General features: G+C 32.8%; 4 protein-coding genes and 1 long non-coding RNA gene across 5 annotated transcripts; 1 reads left to right on the top strand and 4 right to left on the bottom strand.

The window, feature by feature from the left end:
• Positions 1–736: 736 nt before the first annotated feature.
• Positions 737–2434, bottom strand: LOC124444976. The gene is made up of 3 exons (XR_006948072.1): positions 2336–2434; positions 1320–1461; positions 737–1110 (listed from the first exon to the last, which is right to left on the bottom strand). It is a non-coding gene; the product is annotated as an uncharacterized LOC124444976 (long non-coding RNA).
• A 2757-nt stretch (positions 2435–5191) lies between these two features.
• Positions 5192–10645, bottom strand: LOC124444966 (probable E3 ubiquitin-protein ligase HECTD2). Its single transcript, XM_046995678.1, is given in 22 exon segments — positions 5192–5419; positions 5550–5696; positions 5759–5874; positions 5953–6059; positions 6167–6254; positions 6361–6435; positions 6498–6656; positions 6736–6824; positions 7005–7137; positions 7500–7607; positions 7949–8045; positions 8085–8133; positions 8136–8225; positions 8347–8449; positions 8528–8573; positions 8655–8764; positions 8837–8882; positions 8954–9018; positions 9085–9159; positions 9237–9339; positions 9421–10040; positions 10319–10645. Coding segments are annotated over 22 exon segments (2640 nt in total). The 5' UTR covers positions 10412–10645; the 3' UTR covers positions 5192–5298.
• Positions 10646–10776: 131 nt separating this feature from the next.
• On the top strand, positions 10777–12394 carry LOC124444964 (ADP-ribosylation factor-like protein 3). The gene is made up of 8 exons (XM_046995676.1): positions 10777–10883; positions 10955–11098; positions 11166–11226; positions 11298–11353; positions 11561–11611; positions 11683–11781; positions 11852–11941; positions 12010–12394. The coding sequence occupies exons 1-8, from the start codon at positions 10881–10883 to the stop codon at positions 12055–12057; spliced, it is 552 nt and encodes a 183-aa protein (XP_046851632.1). The 5' UTR covers positions 10777–10880; the 3' UTR covers positions 12058–12394.
• On the bottom strand, positions 12077–14853 carry LOC124444958 (isocitrate dehydrogenase [NAD] subunit beta, mitochondrial-like). The gene is given in 13 exon segments (XM_046995668.1): positions 12077–12501; positions 12572–12632; positions 12701–12795; positions 12870–12922; positions 12925–13015; positions 13194–13296; positions 13483–13616; positions 13696–13765; positions 13845–13907; positions 13983–14126; positions 14195–14331; positions 14473–14541; positions 14647–14853. Coding segments are annotated over 13 exon segments (1188 nt in total). The 5' UTR covers positions 14740–14853; the 3' UTR covers positions 12077–12426.
• A 45-nt stretch (positions 14854–14898) lies between these two features.
• LOC124444959 (E3 ubiquitin-protein transferase MAEA-like) lies at positions 14899–16989 on the bottom strand. The gene is made up of 9 exons (XM_046995669.1): positions 16916–16989; positions 16574–16759; positions 16213–16416; positions 15967–16089; positions 15816–15892; positions 15637–15745; positions 15436–15569; positions 15142–15331; positions 14899–15074 (listed from the first exon to the last, which is right to left on the bottom strand). The coding sequence occupies exons 1-9, from the start codon at positions 16952–16954 to the stop codon at positions 14973–14975; spliced, it is 1164 nt and encodes a 387-aa protein (XP_046851625.1). The 5' UTR covers positions 16955–16989; the 3' UTR covers positions 14899–14972.
• Between the last annotated feature and the right edge of the window lie 1287 nt (positions 16990–18276).

The raw sequence follows: 18276 nt of genomic DNA, 5'->3' as shown, positions 1-18276 counted from the left end.
CTACTTGTGGTTCCTGAAGTGACCTCTTCCAATGTGAGGCTTCCATTAATTCTTCTAACTATTCTCGACGTCTTGTAGGTATTTTACATAATTTGTACAACGCTTTGTTCAAAGAGTACTTTTTACAACAATACTTTTGTTTACTTTTCTAATTAATAATTAAATGAATAGTGGACAAATGAAGACTTCAAGTTGCTGATGTAAGATTACGTATGATATTTTACTTTTATTTTATAAATAAATTTCTTCGAATTAATGTTTCTTTTCATATTTTATAAATTTCAAAAGAATGAAGTCGTAAAGAATTCTTCATTTTTCTTAAACGTCGATTTCATATCGATCGTTCACAATGGCAGTTTTGACTTAATTGTCTGACAATCCTTACTCAACAGCATTTTGTCTAAAAATATTGACAACATTTACTTTTGATTCATGAGTAAATTTTATCCAGCGAATATGTCTTTTTATAAATAGGAAGTAAATTTCATCCAGTGAATATGTCTTTTTATGTATACATTTTATAGGAAGGAAGTGTATAGACTTCTTTATACGCCATTGAACGTCAATTTCACATATATAGGTCATTCACAACACTAGCTAGATTCGTCTTATTGTTTGCTAATCTTTGTACACCTTAAACTCAGGAGCATTTTGCTTAAAAAATGGAAGGAAGTCTTATAGACTTCTTTATATGTCATTGAGCGTCGATTTTTGAAATATTATTCACAACATTTGACTTAAAAATTTAATCAAAATCGTTATCACATGCACACAACAGCATTTAGTTTTGTTTCATGAAGGAATGTTTGTTTTAATCCCTTACACATTTCAAATGGAGGAAGTCATATAGACTTCTTTGAATGCTTTTGAACATCGTTTTCAGATAGATCGTTCACAACAATTGTTTTTTTGATCTATTGTCTAATCATTTTCCACCCTTACTAGTACTCGTCTACCAGCAGCAAAATACGACGAAGATAGTGATTGCACAACAAAATGTTAAACAAACTTTTCGTGCAAAGTTTTAAGAAAAAAGGCAAAAAAATTTTGAATGTGTGCACAAGTAAATCCATAAAAACACGCTCTGTCTGTTGCTTTCATTTGAATATCCTATCAATTCAAATGAATCGAAATGAGCTTCTGCGTTTTAACCCATTTGATATATATTATAAAAATTGCAATATTAAAATAAAAATATTAACAGAAAAGATTACTACAATAAAAGAATATTATAACAAAAATTTTCAAAAGCGTTTTCGTAAAAAAAGAACCAGGCAGTCAATGAAAGTTTTAAAGTCATATAATTTTGAGTTTCCTACCTTACTCCTCATTTGTTTTCTTCCAGTTGTTTTCATAGCGATCCGTTTTATGTTTGCTTCAAATTTCAACCAGGATACGACTTCGGTTGCATTCTTTATGATTGCTCATAGTAAATTCTCAAGAGAAAATTAGCTTCTTTTCCTATAGAATAAAAACACATTTATTGGTAAAGTGTTCTTAAAATAGCTTTCAATAACAACTTTTCTAAATTGTACTCGAGTAGCGTACATCGTATTTCATTAAAAATCTTTCTCGCCCACTGAAATTGCTATCATTCGAACTTATTGAATTGAAGAACCTGTAGCCGTCAACACTTTTCAAATTTTTCCCTGTATCCCACTCCATTCAAAGATTTTGTGGGTATTTTCGTAGTCAAGCTAGTCAGTTTTGCATAATTCGTGCCCAGTGTTCTTCGTTTTCACGCGGAACAAAATTGGCGCCAATTTTATCGAAAGTCCAATGTCCACCATGAACCAACATTTTCATATTTTTTCACATATCTCAAAATTTTCGCTTAAGAGTCAAAAGAGCATTTTTTTACCAACAAAAAATCAACCCATGGGATAAGAAATACCCTCCTTATCGCTACTTTTGCAATACTATTACTTTTCAACTAGAATTTTTACATATTTTTGTGTTGAAACGAGGAAGATGTCGGTCGCACAACTTTCTCGCTGAAAAAATATCGATTCAAAAATACACGCTAAAAGCAAAAATATTCGACAAAGTTTTACTTCGAAGTATTCAAAACACCAGCAGTCACCAAGCACACTGAAGTAAAAAGAAAAGAAAGACTTTGAAACATACAAACTTGCCGTTTTTATACTGTCAAGTTTCTCTGGCAAAGCAAATACACCGTCGAAGGTACGCAGTTAAATGGCGAATTGCACAAAAACAACCGACGAAAAGATTTACAGTAAAACAATGCGTAACTATACATCAAACAAGGCTTTTGTCATTGAATTTATCAACATTTGAAGTGCGTTTTAAAACAATAAATCAAAATTTCACTAACCTTCCTTTCACTTTCGAGTCTTGAGGGCATCTACCGTTGTGTAGAGTGATTGACGTTTATTAAGATCATTTGGAGGTCCGATCGATTTCATTGGTTGATTTCAATGAGCTCTACAAATGTTATTGGATAAATTTTGAGCTCTTACATCTCTGATTGGCTAAATTTCTACAATATGTTAAATATTAAAACTTATCCCAAATAAGTGAAAGGTAAATTAGATAAGACACTTTTGATAACGTCTCTCTTTGAAATAAAATAACATTGAAAAAAAGTGTTTCTGCTTTCAAATATAATCATCCCAAGTTGAGAACATACAATTTTTTAATGGCTGAAAAAAATTTACAATGTTCAGGTTAATCCAGAAGTTTTCATTGATATAGTGCAAATCCCTCATGAGATACCATGTTTGGTGCGTGTAGTGTAAACAACAAAAAATATGATAAAAACGCCAATTTTCAAGATATTCATGGCTGACATTTAAACAAGCGCCGCTTCGAGTCTCCTATAATATTTATCACTAACTACACCAAGTTTTATGTTCAACTGGTTTAAAATCAATATCTTCCTGATGAGTGGCAAGATGAACTTCATGCATTGGGAAAGTAAATTTCAATTCTGGAAAAGTGCAGTCACTCGAAGTTGTGATTATTTTGACAAATTTGATTTTGATATTGACATTTAAAAAACAAGATTTAATAGATAGAGATGGTTTGACACCACTTGGTATTTGTACAGTTCTAAATGAAATGTTGAACAGTGGGGAAATTGTGAGAAAAAATGACTTCTTAGAGTGATACATGGAGTGCATGGTCTCTGGGAATAATATTTGCTAAGAACACTGAAGAATGGATGAATCAAAACCAGTATAAACACCATCTGTATCATTATATTTTGGTGAGAAGTGTTCAGAAATATCAGACGGTAATAGATTGCTTAACATATGCAACCTTTGCAACTCCTCAAGATTTAGCTGCTGTCGGTGCAACTTTATCTATGTAGTTATATGTCCACACCAGGTGTTTTGTTATATCAAAGGAACGATAGATCATGCTCTTTTGTTTGTATCAAATGGAAAAGATTTTGATTTGTATGATTGTTCAGACACTGTTTGTGGTGAGGATATAGAGACAAGACGTTCTTCATCAGAGTATGTTTTTTAGAATTATGAACAGCGCGATAAGCTGGTGCACAAACATCTTAATCACAATCTACAACGGAAGCCGAATATATTGCTTTGAGTTCAGCTTCACAAGGGTCATATGGCTAAGAGGATTTCTGAATGATTTTGAATTTTTGAAACCTGTCCCTATTTATAAAGATAATCAGGGTGTCATTTAACTGTACAAGTATCCACAAAACACATCGACTTAATTTTTTATATTTCTGACAAGACGACTAAAAAACATTGTAAACTGTAAACAGCTTGCCTCCCTTTTCTGTTGAGAACAAACCCTGTTCAGCTTCATTCCATGTAACCAGTTCACCCATGAATTTCTCAAGTCGAGTTGATAGCTCAACATTGAACGTAAAACCAAAGATATCGTAAACAGAACGTAAGAAGTCAAGACAACTGTCTATTTCTGAAATGATGTATGAAAAAAATAAGAAGCATTATAATGCGATAAAGACATTTAAAAATACGATGTATCGTGCGAATTTAAAAAACTGACTCCCGGATCGTAGGGAGTCATAAAGAAATTTTATCGAGACTTTTTTTAAGAGTTTTTTTTGCATGAAATCCGATCTTTTTTTCTTCGCTCTCCTCCTTCTTCCTTCTCATCGGAGAGGGAATTTTTTTGAATTTATTCTAAGTGTCGCATTATTTCACACTACTTTTTATTTTTCCATTTCCTAAGTCATACTTAGCATAGTTACTACATCTTCTAGAAGGGTTTGAGCCTCCACTTCGCAACCTCGAAAACCATGAGACCAGAGAATTCGTTGTAAACACATGGACAATTTCAAGTACCATTCCAACCTAATTTGTAGTATTTATTGCAAAAAAAATTACCATAAAAATCTTGTCAAACAAATATTAATGCAGAACTTCGCGCTACAGATGTAACAAATCAAAAACCATAATTGTTAAAATAAGGCGCGCGAAGAAAGCAGAATGACTGAAAGGATAGTATAAATATATACATTTATATGCATTTATATTGTTTGTTTGGTGATATATCAGCAACTAATTGATAATTAGCTACTACTAATGTATTCTTTTGAAAATGATAGAGACAAACAATTATGTTTGTACAATTCTTTCATAAACAGCACGTGTGCTCATCAAGTTCATTAGGGAGTTTTAGCAAGAGTACGACTACGAGAACGAGTACGAAAATTGACCGTGTAAGGGAATGGCACGAGGAAGGTTGTTGTCGTTGTCGCTTCGTCAAAATTTTGCTTTAGTTGTAAACAACAGTACGAGCCTTTTTATTGTGTAAAACACCGACGTTTGCGAAGCAGCTACGGCTCTATTTGTCAATAATGATATCAAAGAATCGATAATACTGGTTTTGCGAGAATACAGGACTCTTTAGACTGAAAAATCTTCACTATTTTAAGTTTTATGTACGATATATTTGTACTATTTTATTGCTTGTTTACCTTTCACTTTGCGTACGAAATACATGAAAGTTTTGCAGGTCATATTTTCCTTTTTAATGTACATCTGCGTTCAAAAAGGGTTCTATATTAAAGCCTGGATGCTCGAAAATAGTACTGTAAAGTAATTTCTTACAGAATGAAGAAATATACCTACTTTCTTTCCTTAAAAAGACATCGTAGTCGCGACTACGAATTTTTTACAAAACATCGTACTCAGATTGATGACGGCTACGTGTTTTTGTTGTCGCAACAATGTTTTCGCGCCAAAATGACGTAAATCGTACTCGTAGTCGTACTCGTAGGCTCTGCTAAAACTCCCTATTGTCAATCATAGCACAACTTTCAACTGGAGTTAGTATTCATTCAATACCAAAGCCTTCTGAATTCGAAATAGCAATCGTCAATTTCTTCTTTAACTGCTGTTTGGTCTTGTACTTTGGTAGACAAAGCTGATTAAAACAGGTGTGTGCCATAGGTAACCTAAACATGATAGACGTATCTTGCTATTTAATTCATCGCTCTATGAATGACTGATGTTTTTCAATAGCAAATTCATGCTCAAAGATTACCAACGATGAAATAAATAAATCCAAAAAAATTAAAAGCCTACATCTCTTCGCTAACTTTAACCGTCCTCGTAATCTTGAAATCCATTTCCAACATTCCACCGACTGGAATACGATCGCTTCCTGTACAGAATCGTAATAGTTTTCTCTTCAGAGAATCAGAGAAGTTTTCAACGATGTCCCAAAAATATCTAAAAGACATTTGTCAGCAATACAACCATGAAAATGGAAATCCATCAAAGTACAAAGAAACCTGATGATTTGGTCATGTTTTGAATAAGCATCATAGATTGTAACTTTACGCAGTTCCTTCATGTTTATTACAGGATTTCCGCAGACTAACATTTCAACTTCCTCTGGACGTAACATCTGATAAAAATTCAGAAAGGATAAATAAAGGTTGAACTTCATCATAATGGGCATAAAATCACATATATTGATACGTACAATAAGAGCATTTGATGCACAAACACTGTGGAATCCATAATAGAATGCATTAAACTGAGCCTGTATTGATTTATTAAGAATATGGTCCACATATAGGTCAACATAATCTGAAATTTGAGCAAGTGAACTTTTAGTTATTTGAAAAAAGCTATGATGCCTTTTCAATACTAGTATCAAACTGCATAAATGTAAATAATTAATTACATCGTCTAACCTCGTCTGTTGTCATTCGTTACTGGAATCAAATGACCATTTTCAACTAAATCTTCAGTTACAACAGATCCAAAGCGGGAAAAAGATACCTATGGAGCATTTCGTAGAAATAAGTTCGAAAATCAATTATTTCGTAACTTTCGCTGGTGAATTATAACAATAAAAGTGTCAAATTATCAACTGATATGAAATAACCTGAAATGTCTGACATATATCTTCCTCAACATTTCCTTCGTAGTTTAGAAGTTCTTGTAAACCTTTACCAAGTTCCTGAAAATTTAAAAATAATAGTTTGCCATAGGATAACATCAGACGAAGAATAATTTTCTCACCGGGTTTACTTCTTTTAGATCACGAAGAGTTAGTTTAGTGATCCCAACTGTTGTATTAGGATCATATGGAACTACAGGAGGACTCAGCAACTTTTTGTAGCAACATAATGGAAATCGAATATCTAGTATAGTTGAATTGTACACAGCTAAACCCATCAACTACAATGTCATTAAGGAATTGCAAGGAAACAATGATGGTTTACACTACTAAATATCTAAACCAAGTTAAAGAAGATACAACTCCAACAAGATTAAATTCAGCAAGATTATCGACAGCTATGTTAGTGAACCAATAACAGGATGATTTTTCGTTGAACTGAAACATACCTAATAAATACAGAAACGAAAAGAAATTCATAAATTCACAGGCCAAGTTACGAACTAAACATTTCTTTGGCTCTTTTTTCGTAGGTAACCAAACAGAGGCATTTTTAACAAATGGTGTTTCTTTACTTGTGATGAATTTAATTTATAGTTAGGTTCAATAAAGGTGACGACATTACTCACCATATTTTGGTCGGAAAATCTTACGAACAAGCAACATGAACCATTCTTTAGTCAGACCACCCATATCAATTCCTGGTTCACCAACAAAAGTAACTTTTAGTTTTTTCTTTAAGTTTCCTCGATTCCGAGAAATCTAAACGTTTGTTGTAAATTTATAAAACATGTAAAAGCAAAAATTACGAGATCTTGAACATGCAAAAGAAGTGAGTTTAAAAAAAAGGGTGAAATTTCATATTTTGAAAATTTTCGTCATGACGGTCACGTTTATTAAAATGTTATTTGGATTTTATAATTCGGCAACTTTAGTATCCGAGTCAAGAACCAATCAGCAAAATGTAATATTGTTTATTGTTCATGTGTATGAACAACAGGAGCGAATATCTTTGATTTCGTCTTACAAATCCATCAAATCTTTTAAGGGAAAACTTCGGCACGGGTGGTACACGTGTGTACAAACAACTCTTGGAAAACAAACTTTTAAAAAAAATGACAAACCTCGTTCAATGAATCTAACATGAGATTATTTCGACGAATTTTTAGATGAAGAAACAACATGTTGACGGCTGGAAGCTTTCGTTTTCTAACACCTTGCAAAAGGCTCCGCTAAAAAACAAAAAAAAAATAGTTAAACACTTTTTGATTCTTGCAGTTTTATATTTTAGAATTTTTTCTGCAGCCATCTACAGTACCTGTAGTCACATACGACAAAGGCTAAAAATAGTTGTAAACTTATTCGAGTCTGTAGTATCATCTTTAGGTGTAACATAACTTTGCATATATCAAGAAATGCTATACTTAACACCATTTTATGAGAAAACCTAGGCATTCATTATACACTTGGCGAGTGAACAAAACCTCATCCATAAGATAATTAAATAGGGCAACGTTAGAGACAACCATTATTTCACAAAGAACGAGAAGCAAGTTTAAATAACCATTCCTACCCTGGCTATTTCTATCATTTGTATTTCAGAATCCTTTTGCAAAAGGAAGCGTTTGGCATTGAGCGTCAGTAGGAATGGGAATTGACAAAATGAAAACCTAAAATTAAAACATTACGTAGTTAGTGATAAAGAAAACTTGTCACTATAACAAGAATAATTCTACCCTGATCTGTTCTGCCATTTTTATATTCATCTTCCAACTTAAGATTATTTAACTCGACCATGTACATATATTGGTAAGAAACTATCGGTGTTTCGTTTACCCAGTTAGACGCATCTGAAATGTAGATTCATACATTATACTACTACACAAGCAGTACAACATTTGCTCTTGCCTTCCTCGAATTGACAAGAGTATAGACACCTGTTTTAGTCAGAAATGTTAAATTTGTACTCACTGCATAAAGATAGAATTTTCACAGCAGAAATCACCCATGAACGAGTTTCTTTCAGAGAAGACGAATCACCAACATGCTTTTTGAAATGTGACAGACAAACAAACTAAATATAAACAAAAGTTACAACATCCCAACAATTTATCATCCCACCCCATACTTTTAAGGAGAAACATCGATGTACCTCTTTAAGACGATTGACAATATCCTTGAAATTTGCAACAGGTAACCTAAAGTTGTCATATTTATAGAGACATCATAAATTTGGCAGCAAATATGAAACAGATTTTAGAGCATTATCACCAACCTACCTACACATCCAATGTACCAATGTTTCATGTTGTCTATCAGAAAGAGAGTTCATTTGTTTTAAAAGAGTTGAAAATATAAGATGCGATGAAGGGTTATCAAATTGCGGATTCTATAAAAAAACAACGATATACGTGACGCACAATTTAATTTACATTTTTTAACATGTTTCTGTGAAGAGAACCTGCAGTAAAATCAAATATCCAAGCAAATGAGCCTTCTCTTGTTTTCTGAATTACAAAAAAAAATAAGAAAACTGGGCAAAGCAATTCTTCAATGCGTGACGAATAAATCAACATACACTTTGATGTTATTCAGCAAACAAACAACAACAGACTTAAGAATGGTTTTCCGATTATCACTAGGCTACAAAAATAAATAATTTATCATTGACGATAATGAAAGGAGTTGATGATAGTAATTTTTACAAACCAATTTCATGAGTAAATGAAAAACGACGTCAACAAATTGAACATTGTATCCACATCCTAAATTGTTGTCGCTAACCTAAATGTGAAATAAAAGAGACAGGATTATTCATATGTACATTGGAAAAATAATTCAACGAATGCAAAAATAATTACCTTAAATGTTTTAGCCAAAGTATACAATGAACTAAACACATGTTGCATATAATTAACAACTGTTGAATAATTCTTGACCGCTTTCGCTTGTTTAAAAGCCCTCCTACATTTGGAAATTGAAATATTTTTTTTTAACAATTGTTACGAATCAGCACAGGAAAATAATACATTTTAACCAGCAAACCTTAATTCTTCAGGATTTTGAAAAAGGTCCGTCTTTTTATCCTTTAATGACATGTCGTGGTTTCGTAAATTGCAATGTTCTTGAGATTTACTGTCGAAATCTCCACTATTCCGACGAACATTTTCAAAGGCAGAAACATCCCTTTCACCAGTTTCATTTCTTTCTTGCAAATCAAAGCTACCTTCACGAGTAAGAAGGCTTTCGCAAGAGACACAACGCGTTGTAGGTATTGAACAAAGGTTTTTCTCCATACAGATAAAGCTTCTACCAACAGAAAGCCTGTTGACTCTGCTCGATGATTGTGAAGAGGAAATAAAAAGGGGAGAAGAAGAAGAACTTGAGACAAGAGATGAAGATTGAGGAGACAAAGGAGGTAAATGTTTAACTGATGAAGACGATAAATTTTGAGAGGATAAAGAGGGTGAATGTTGGGGAGATAAAGAAGGTAAAGGTTGAGAGGATACTGAGGGAAGATGTTCAAGGGATATGGAGGTTGATTTACTTTCATCAGTTATTGTAAATTTTGGATGTTGATGACGATCACCATTGAGGAGTGTGCGAAAACCATGAAAACGTTTTCGTTTCACTTTATCGTTCTTCGTGCTCATTTCATGATTTGACTGAAAATAAAATATATATGTTTTTTTAAAAAATACCAACAATGTTCTATCTATAGAATGCAATATGAATAACAAGCAAACTAAAGCCGGGAACTTAGCAAATTTTCCCAACAAAGAAACCCTGCAAATATTTTATCATTTTGTTCGATAAAAAGTTTTCACAATTTGTTACTTCAACAAATCTTTTCAGGTTTCTTGTGCGTTAAAGAATGGACATTCAAGCAAGTTCAATGACGCATTGAATAAAAAATAAATATAGTCAACGGTTTAACTACTACCTCAATATTTCGCGATAAATGATTGCCAGGACTAGAAATGGAAGGTAATGAATCATTGTTGTCACTACCAGAAATCCTAGTTGCCATTAACATAGAAGGTGAGACTACTAGCTAACACTACATCGTCATGCACGAACGTCGATGTTCACATTTTTTAACTTTCAATACATCATGCAGCTGTGTGGATCAGTTGCTATGGAAATTTGGGACTTAGCAGGTGTTTTAACTGTCTAATTTTTCAATGATATTATAGAAAAATTTCACGTCACGTGATGTTACGTCAATGTGTTTTATAAAATGGATTAACAATAATATCAATTAAGATATTTGAAAATAATTCAATGCTCTTCGTATCAAAGACTATACATAGCAGTTTATTAGAGCAAAAATTTTGTGGGTGACAATAAGCCACGAAAATTTTTTTACAATAACTGCCGACAATAAAATTTTATCATTGTGACGGATGGAAAACATTGTCTTTCGGCCTTTATACATAAACACCGTGTAATAAAATCACCTTGGTAATAAAAAGCTTTCTGTGACTGCGTCCAAATTACTTGAAATGGTGAGAATCCTAACTTATTTATTTTATCCTTTCGTACCTCGTATACAGCTTGTTTATTTTACATTTCACAGGGGCTTCTTGCTTTGCTAAAAAAATTGAAAAGTACACAGTCAAAAGAATTACGCATTTTGCTTCTTGGTTTGGACAATGCTGGCAAAACAACTTTACTTAAACACTTGGCGTCTGAGGATTATTCGAACGTTACTCCTACACAGGTAATTTGTATTTTTTTATCAATGCAAAATTTACTTCTCTGATTTGTGATCTCCTCCATTAACACAGGGTTTTAACATAAAAACAGTTCAAGCTAAAGGATTACGTTTAAATATCTGGGATATAGGAGGTATAAATTATCTTTCTTCACATTACACCTATCTCAAGAAATTCATCATTATTACTTTCTATTCATCGCAGGTCAAAAAAGTATACGTGCTTATTGGAATAACTACTTTGAAAACACGGACGTTTTGGTAAAGTTGTGTAATAAAATCAATTATTACATCCCAAAATAGTTGCTGATTTGCTGTATTTTATCTTGAAACACATCAATAATCGTCAACATACATAAACATGATATTTTCCTAAGTAAACAGTATTAATTCCTTCATAGCGCAAGGAAAGCTGACTTACAGAATTGAAGATTTTTTTCAAAAACTCAATGACTGTTTCTTTTTTAGATATATGTCATAGACAGTGCTGATAGAAAACGCATGGAGGAAACAGGATTTGTATGTGTCACATGACTGGAAAATATCCTTCATAATTTCTGTAATGTTTAAATATTTTTTCTTAATGGCAGGAACTCACAGAATTACTTGAAGAAGATAAATTAGCTGGTGTTCCTGTTTTAATATTTGCAAACAAGCAAGATCTATTAAATGCAGCTAGAGCAGACGAGGCAAACTTCTACATAACATTACAATTTTTATATAATAATCATTGCCAACTGTAGTACTTTTCTACTATAGATTGCTTCATTATTGCAACTATCTAGTGTCATTCGAGATAGAAATTGGCATATTCAACCTTGTTCTGCTACAAGTGGTGAAGGTGTTGAGGTTTGTCTCAATTTATGATCTTTTACCTTTCTTTTCCAATTATTTATCATACTTTTTTTCATTATTAGGAAGGATTAGACTTTCTATCAAAGACATTAAAGGATGTTAAAAAATGACAGCACAAAGCCCAACAACTCAATGGATCTGATGATGATAACGATTTCTTACCATTTACAATTGAAGTCTAAAGCCTTTTGTTCATAAATAAATACAGTTTATGTATGTTTGTCTGTTTCAAATAAGCAATTTTAAAAAACATTTATGCATTTAAACTACCTAACAACTAGCTAGGCAATAATTTTGGTCAACATATGTTGTCATAAAGTATCCTGCATGGCAATGAACAGAATAAAAATTCATAAAGTAATGTTCCAAATGTTTCAACATAAAAACTTTTTTGACACTTGAATTAATAAAATTCACTGTGCTTGCACAGTTAAATACAGTGACCTACTTTAAAGAGTTCAGCATAATGGATGTTTTGATCAATAAATATTGGATATCACAGCTTGAACAAAGTCTGATGTACTTGCACTGCCTCCCATGTCCATCGTCAAACACTAAAATGTTTCTAGTTTAGTAATTTTTACTCTTTCCTTTCTACATTGGTGGAAAATTTGGTCATCATACCTTTCCTGTACTTATAGTCCTTTCAACTGCACTGCGAACCGTTCTTGCATGAACTTTTAAGCTTGACAGGTCAAACATATATAAATACTAACTAGATGTCAACATAATAAATGTGTAATCAATACATACTTGATATGATCCAACATGTCAGCACCAGATAACAACATTGCAGTAGGATTTGCAACATTTCTTCCAGCCATTTGAGCAAATGTATGTCTTGCACCCTTAAAATTAACAATACCTTATAACATCTTGGAATGTCTGATATAAAATTTTGAATAAATAGTGCACTACTAACTGGTTCAAATATTGCAAATTGACTGCCAATACTTTTGCCTGGAACAACACCGCACCACCAACAAGACCAGTTGCAACATTCCCAATAATGTTACCATAAAGATTTGGTAAAACAAGTACATCAAACTGCTGAGGATTGGAGACCATCTAAAAACAAATATCTTTAATAATCTCACTGAAATCTAATGCTAGTCACAATTAATATCAGGTTCTTTTTAACATATTTTGAAAAAGTTGGTAAAAATATCAATATTTAAATTAAAACTGTTTGAAGTTTAAATAAAGTAAAGTGACCATAGAGGAGTGAATACAATTTTAAATATACCTGCATACAAGTGTTGTCCACAATCATGCCTTGGAATTGGATTTTTGGGTAAAGTTTTGATACTTCTTCACAAGTTTTGAGAAACAAACCATCTGCCATTTTCCTAAAACACAAAAAAGTGAACAATGTTCATTATTAATGTATAGATATGTTTGTAAATGTAGATCATCCAGGTTGGTATAGTCCTGAGTCTACCTGGACGATCTACATTTACAAACATGTAACGATACTCCCGGGTTCAAACCATTTACTTTAATGTATAGATAATGTCATCTCAATAGAAACCTACATAATGTTAGCTTTATGAATAGCAGTAACTTTCTTTCTTCCATGCATTGTTGCATAATCAAATGCAAATTTAGCAATTCTCTCCGACTTCTTCCTTGTAATTACTTTGATCATTTCAACAACACCAGGAACAGTCTATATTTTGAAATTTCAAAAAAAATCAGTTAAACATTCTCATGAGGAATTTCTGCTGCTTGAGAAATTGTTAGCTCACTTCATGTTCTAAACTTGTGTATTCTCCCTCTGTTTGTTCTCTGATTATAATAACATCAATGTTATTATGTCTAAAAAATTTATGTGAAAACATGAAACTCAGTAAAATGACAGATTTTTATTTATATTTATAGCATAAATGTCACTTACCTTGTTTTTAATCCAGGAAATGACTTACAATGAACTACATTTGCAAATAAATCCAAATCAATCCTAAATGTTAATCAATTACAGTTCTTTATAATTTATCTTTAAAATATATTTTATAAGACATTTTTACTGCCATACTTCATTTTATGATTTAGTGAAAGAATATCTTGATTGTTGATGCTTGTTGGAGTTGTTAATGCACCTTTAATGGCCACTCCTGTTTTCTTCAAAGAATCTGAAACTTCTAGCAGTGAATGTCGGTTGCCATAGCCACCAATATCACTGTAAAAAGTCGATTCTCATAAGGGCATATAATGCTATCAGCATAAATTATACAATAAATTACAAACCTTATGGGAATTTCATTCCATTCCACAGGTACCCCGGCTGCAGCAAACACCATCTTTACAGACTCACACAGTTCTGGACCAACCCCATCCCCTGGAATCATTGTTAAGGTATGTTTCCCCCTAATACGACTGGATGGCTACAAAAATAAAGAAATGATACCATTGTAAAGTAAGGGAATCACAAAAGTAATGAAATAATGGAAAGTAAAAACAAAAAAAGAGTGAAACTTTACGATAACAGATTATTTCAAATATACAATGATGATTAAGCGACTCACTGGCTCATGCTGTTCCATGGATGAAAACCGTCTCCTAAGAGCATGATAAGAGGCCGTTTGAGTTTGTTGCTGTTGAAAATGAGAATGAAAAAGATTAGTTGGACACTGCAAAAAGCTACCAAACAAATTAAATAGACAACACAACGCAAATATGAGTTAAAAAGTTTTCAATACTTTAATGGCAGTTTTATATCGTATGTTGTTATTGACTACTCGTAGAAAAACACTTTCCATTGGAAATATCTTCTTTGCCATCGATACCGCCATCTTGGATATTTATGTATAATGTGTATGACGCAGGGGTATGACGTAATTAATCAGTTGCAATCATGGTTGGAATCATGGTTGGAATGCTTCCACTTCTTGCCCTAAAGTGACAGATGGTGACCAGAATGGTGACAGGTTCTTAACTTTGTAAAGCAGTCATTCAAAGTGATTCTCATGTATGTTCATAAATATCAAGCCTATTTACAATAATTGCAAATATTACAACAGTTCTACTACATAACATATACTTTTTCAGCTTCATCCATCAAAAATTTTAACTTTGTCTTCATACATGTGACAATTCCATTGCTTTTCTGAGCCATCTCTTCAAGTGCCTGAAAGAGAAGATGTTGATTTTTGAATGAATTATAAATATATAAAAATGTTTGAGCAATGACTTACATTTTGACCATAAACATATCCATTGGGTAAAACCATTGGAGGATTATTTTCATTCATGACCTCACCAGATATAGGACACACTAATCTTGATTGAGCACAGTGAGAATAGGGCAATGAATTGGCCAGTTCGAGCAATTGTTTTGAGCAAACTGGACATTCAGCATTCATATAACCTTCAACACCACAATGTTTGCAAGATGGTCAAGGCTTTGATAACAATTTTACCCGATATGCATGATGAAGTTAATATAATACGGATCAAACATGACTGTTTGTGGTTTTATTAAAGGATATGGTGTTTTTAAGGAAGATAGACCAGTCTGCAAGGTGACTGTTAATGTTGAATCCATATTTAAATGATGTAAGGCAAAATTGTCTTGTTTAAACTGTTGAGCCAAATCATTCCATCGTTGGAGATCAAAAAAATTCTATATAAGGAATGTATAACATGTCACATTGTCAAAACATTGGCAAATGTAATAAATATATAATTACCTTGTATTTTTGGCAAACATTTGAGGGAGAAAATGCAAGTACAACCATTATCTTTCTTAATTCTTCTGGGGGTGTAGTATCTGCACAACTGAAATGCTTACGAGCATACCTAAAAAATGAATAAATATCATACAAATGTGTTCTATCAACATCAAGGATTAACTTAAATCGTACTTTACCTCACAGCCTCTTGTCTATAGTTGGCTCGAATATGTTCAATAAATTCTTGTGTCCTGACATTGAACTCCAAGTTACTCTGTTGAGAACAAGTAAAACTTATAATAAATGTAAACAATCAAAAGCATTTTGTAATTTTCAATCATTAACTACCTTTAACTTTCTCAATCTTGACTTGTTCTCATGACACCATGCTAAGCAAGGACCTGCATTATGATCTTGAAGAGCTTTCTCAATTTTGTTTGCTGTTACAAATAAGTCAACATCAACCAAATCCTATGCCAAAACAACAAAACTTTTCTTTAAAGAGTTCAGGTAAAAAGACATGCCTTGCAAGGTAATGATTTGCAAAAATGAGATTTTATAGACTTGCTATACCATTCATTGTTGAGATTTTACCTCAATGTGGGCTTCAACTGCCAGTTTACTGGCTGTTTCATAGTAACCGGCTCTTAACAGATGATCAACTAACATTCTGTCGACACGTTTCTTTTTCCACAAAATTACAGAGCTTTTTTGCTCATCTGCATGTTCCTTGAGATGCTCCAAGCGTGTATGAAGATGGCCTGTGTACTTCTCCTCAGCAATTACACATTCCACACACTTGAAACAACAAAACTTATATGAGTCAATGAACATAAATCATAAAAATTTCATTTATGGATGATATTTATGTATAGTACTAATATGAGCAAAAGAACTTTAGCCTCTTCTATCTAAGGAAGATATTTAATAAAAACAACCACCATTTCCAATTAACCTTTTTTTTCAACATTTGAAGTTTATCAATGACGTTGTCTAAAGCATTTGTCGCTTCACACATTTTCAACGACTGACTTTTTACCATCATCGACAAATTCGAGTTTGCTGCAAACACATGGGATACTTCACGGTCAATAATTTTCTGCGCTGTCCTAAACTTTTTATTCAAAACCTCGTATGGCACCTACACGATAAAGAAACGTTTATTCTATCTACTAAATTTTAATAATAAAACCTTCGCCATTACAAATAGCTGCATTGAAACCAAAGCATAGCTTTATAGTAAGTGTTGGCCGCTAAAAAAATACATATGTTTGTAAATACACAGAAATAATCTTACTTTCAATGTTGAATATTCAAACGCCTTGATATCGGCCATATTGATAGAATTAACATGAAAGAAATGACTGAATGACTGAACTATTACACAGTGGAGTGGAGTTTTGTAGTGTGCCAAACTTCATGTAATACTAAATTATTTTCATTTTCCAAGTGCAGCGTTTCTACAGTATTTCCATTTTCTGATTGCATCGTTTCTGCATTATTTTCATTTTCTAAGTGCAGCGTTTCTACAGTATTTCCATTTTCTGATTGCATCGTTTCTGCATTATTTTCATTTTCCAAGCGTGTTGTTTCTTTACCATTTTGATCTGCTGCATGATTTCTTTCTGTAATATTTTGCTCTTCTTCATTTGAATCTGACTCACTTGTCCCCATAGGGAGGGAGGTTTTTGCTCACTTACAAGGAGGAGTATCATCTTCAATATCTATTACTTCAGAGGATTCGGTAGCAGATGGGGGCTCGTTTTCAATGATTGTCGCTTCGCTACTATTTATCTCTTCGTATGTGTTACTACTTGGTGCTTCTAACCTGGGTGTAGTTATAGACCCGCTTTCAATATTTACCGTTTCAAGCATAGCAGATTGTAATTCTGTTTGGTTTTCGTTATTGATGACAGATGTAACCTCTCCTTCAGTATTTTCAAGTGAAGGCATACCCATGCTCACTTCTTCAATAGGTTCGAATAAATTTGGGGGTGGGGCTATAGCCATAGGCTCTTCACCTATAGATTCTGTGTTTTGTTCTTCCCGCTTTTTATCCATTGTTTCATCATCTTCGCTACTACTATCAGGAACAACATCTTGTTGTAGTGTTTCGATAGGTGTATTTTGTTTTCTATTTCTACCTCGATACGGTCGTTGTCTTTCTAATGTTTGGGTTGTGTCTGTATGTTGTAACAGCGCCATAACTACGGTTGGGATTGTGTCTGTAAATGTTTCATGTTGTAAAGATATGGGTCCTCACATGTCACATCTATGGCAGTCATTTCATGTAAATTACTTTTTTGTAATCTAATTTTTAGCCTGTTATTAGTATCGATAACATCCTCAATCCAATTTTTATTAAATTCGTCAAACATATGTACATTAAAGTCTTTGGGAATTATTTTGGAAAAATGTATTTTCATATAATTGATCCCGAAAAAATATTAATGCTTGATAGAACCTTGAATCGTGCTGAAGCAAATAGCTAACACCCACACATCGTAAAAATATACGTTCAAGTGTTCGTATCCGCTTATTATGAATAAGTTTGCACCGAATTTTGTATAAGTACATGTGCGTCATTAAAAAGAAATCAAGCAAAGAAGCATTCCGATTCTTCGCATCGATCATCTTATCATGCATCATAACAAGTTG

This window comes from Xenia sp. Carnegie-2017, unplaced genomic scaffold (assembly GCF_021976095.1).
Source record: "Xenia sp. Carnegie-2017 unplaced genomic scaffold, XeniaSp_v1 HiC_scaffold_21, whole genome shotgun sequence".
Classification (NCBI taxonomy): Eukaryota; Metazoa; Cnidaria; class Anthozoa; order Malacalcyonacea; family Xeniidae; genus Xenia; species Xenia sp. Carnegie-2017.
The sequence above is the reverse complement of the archived record's forward strand: the minus strand, read 5'-3'. Positions and strand labels throughout refer to the sequence as shown.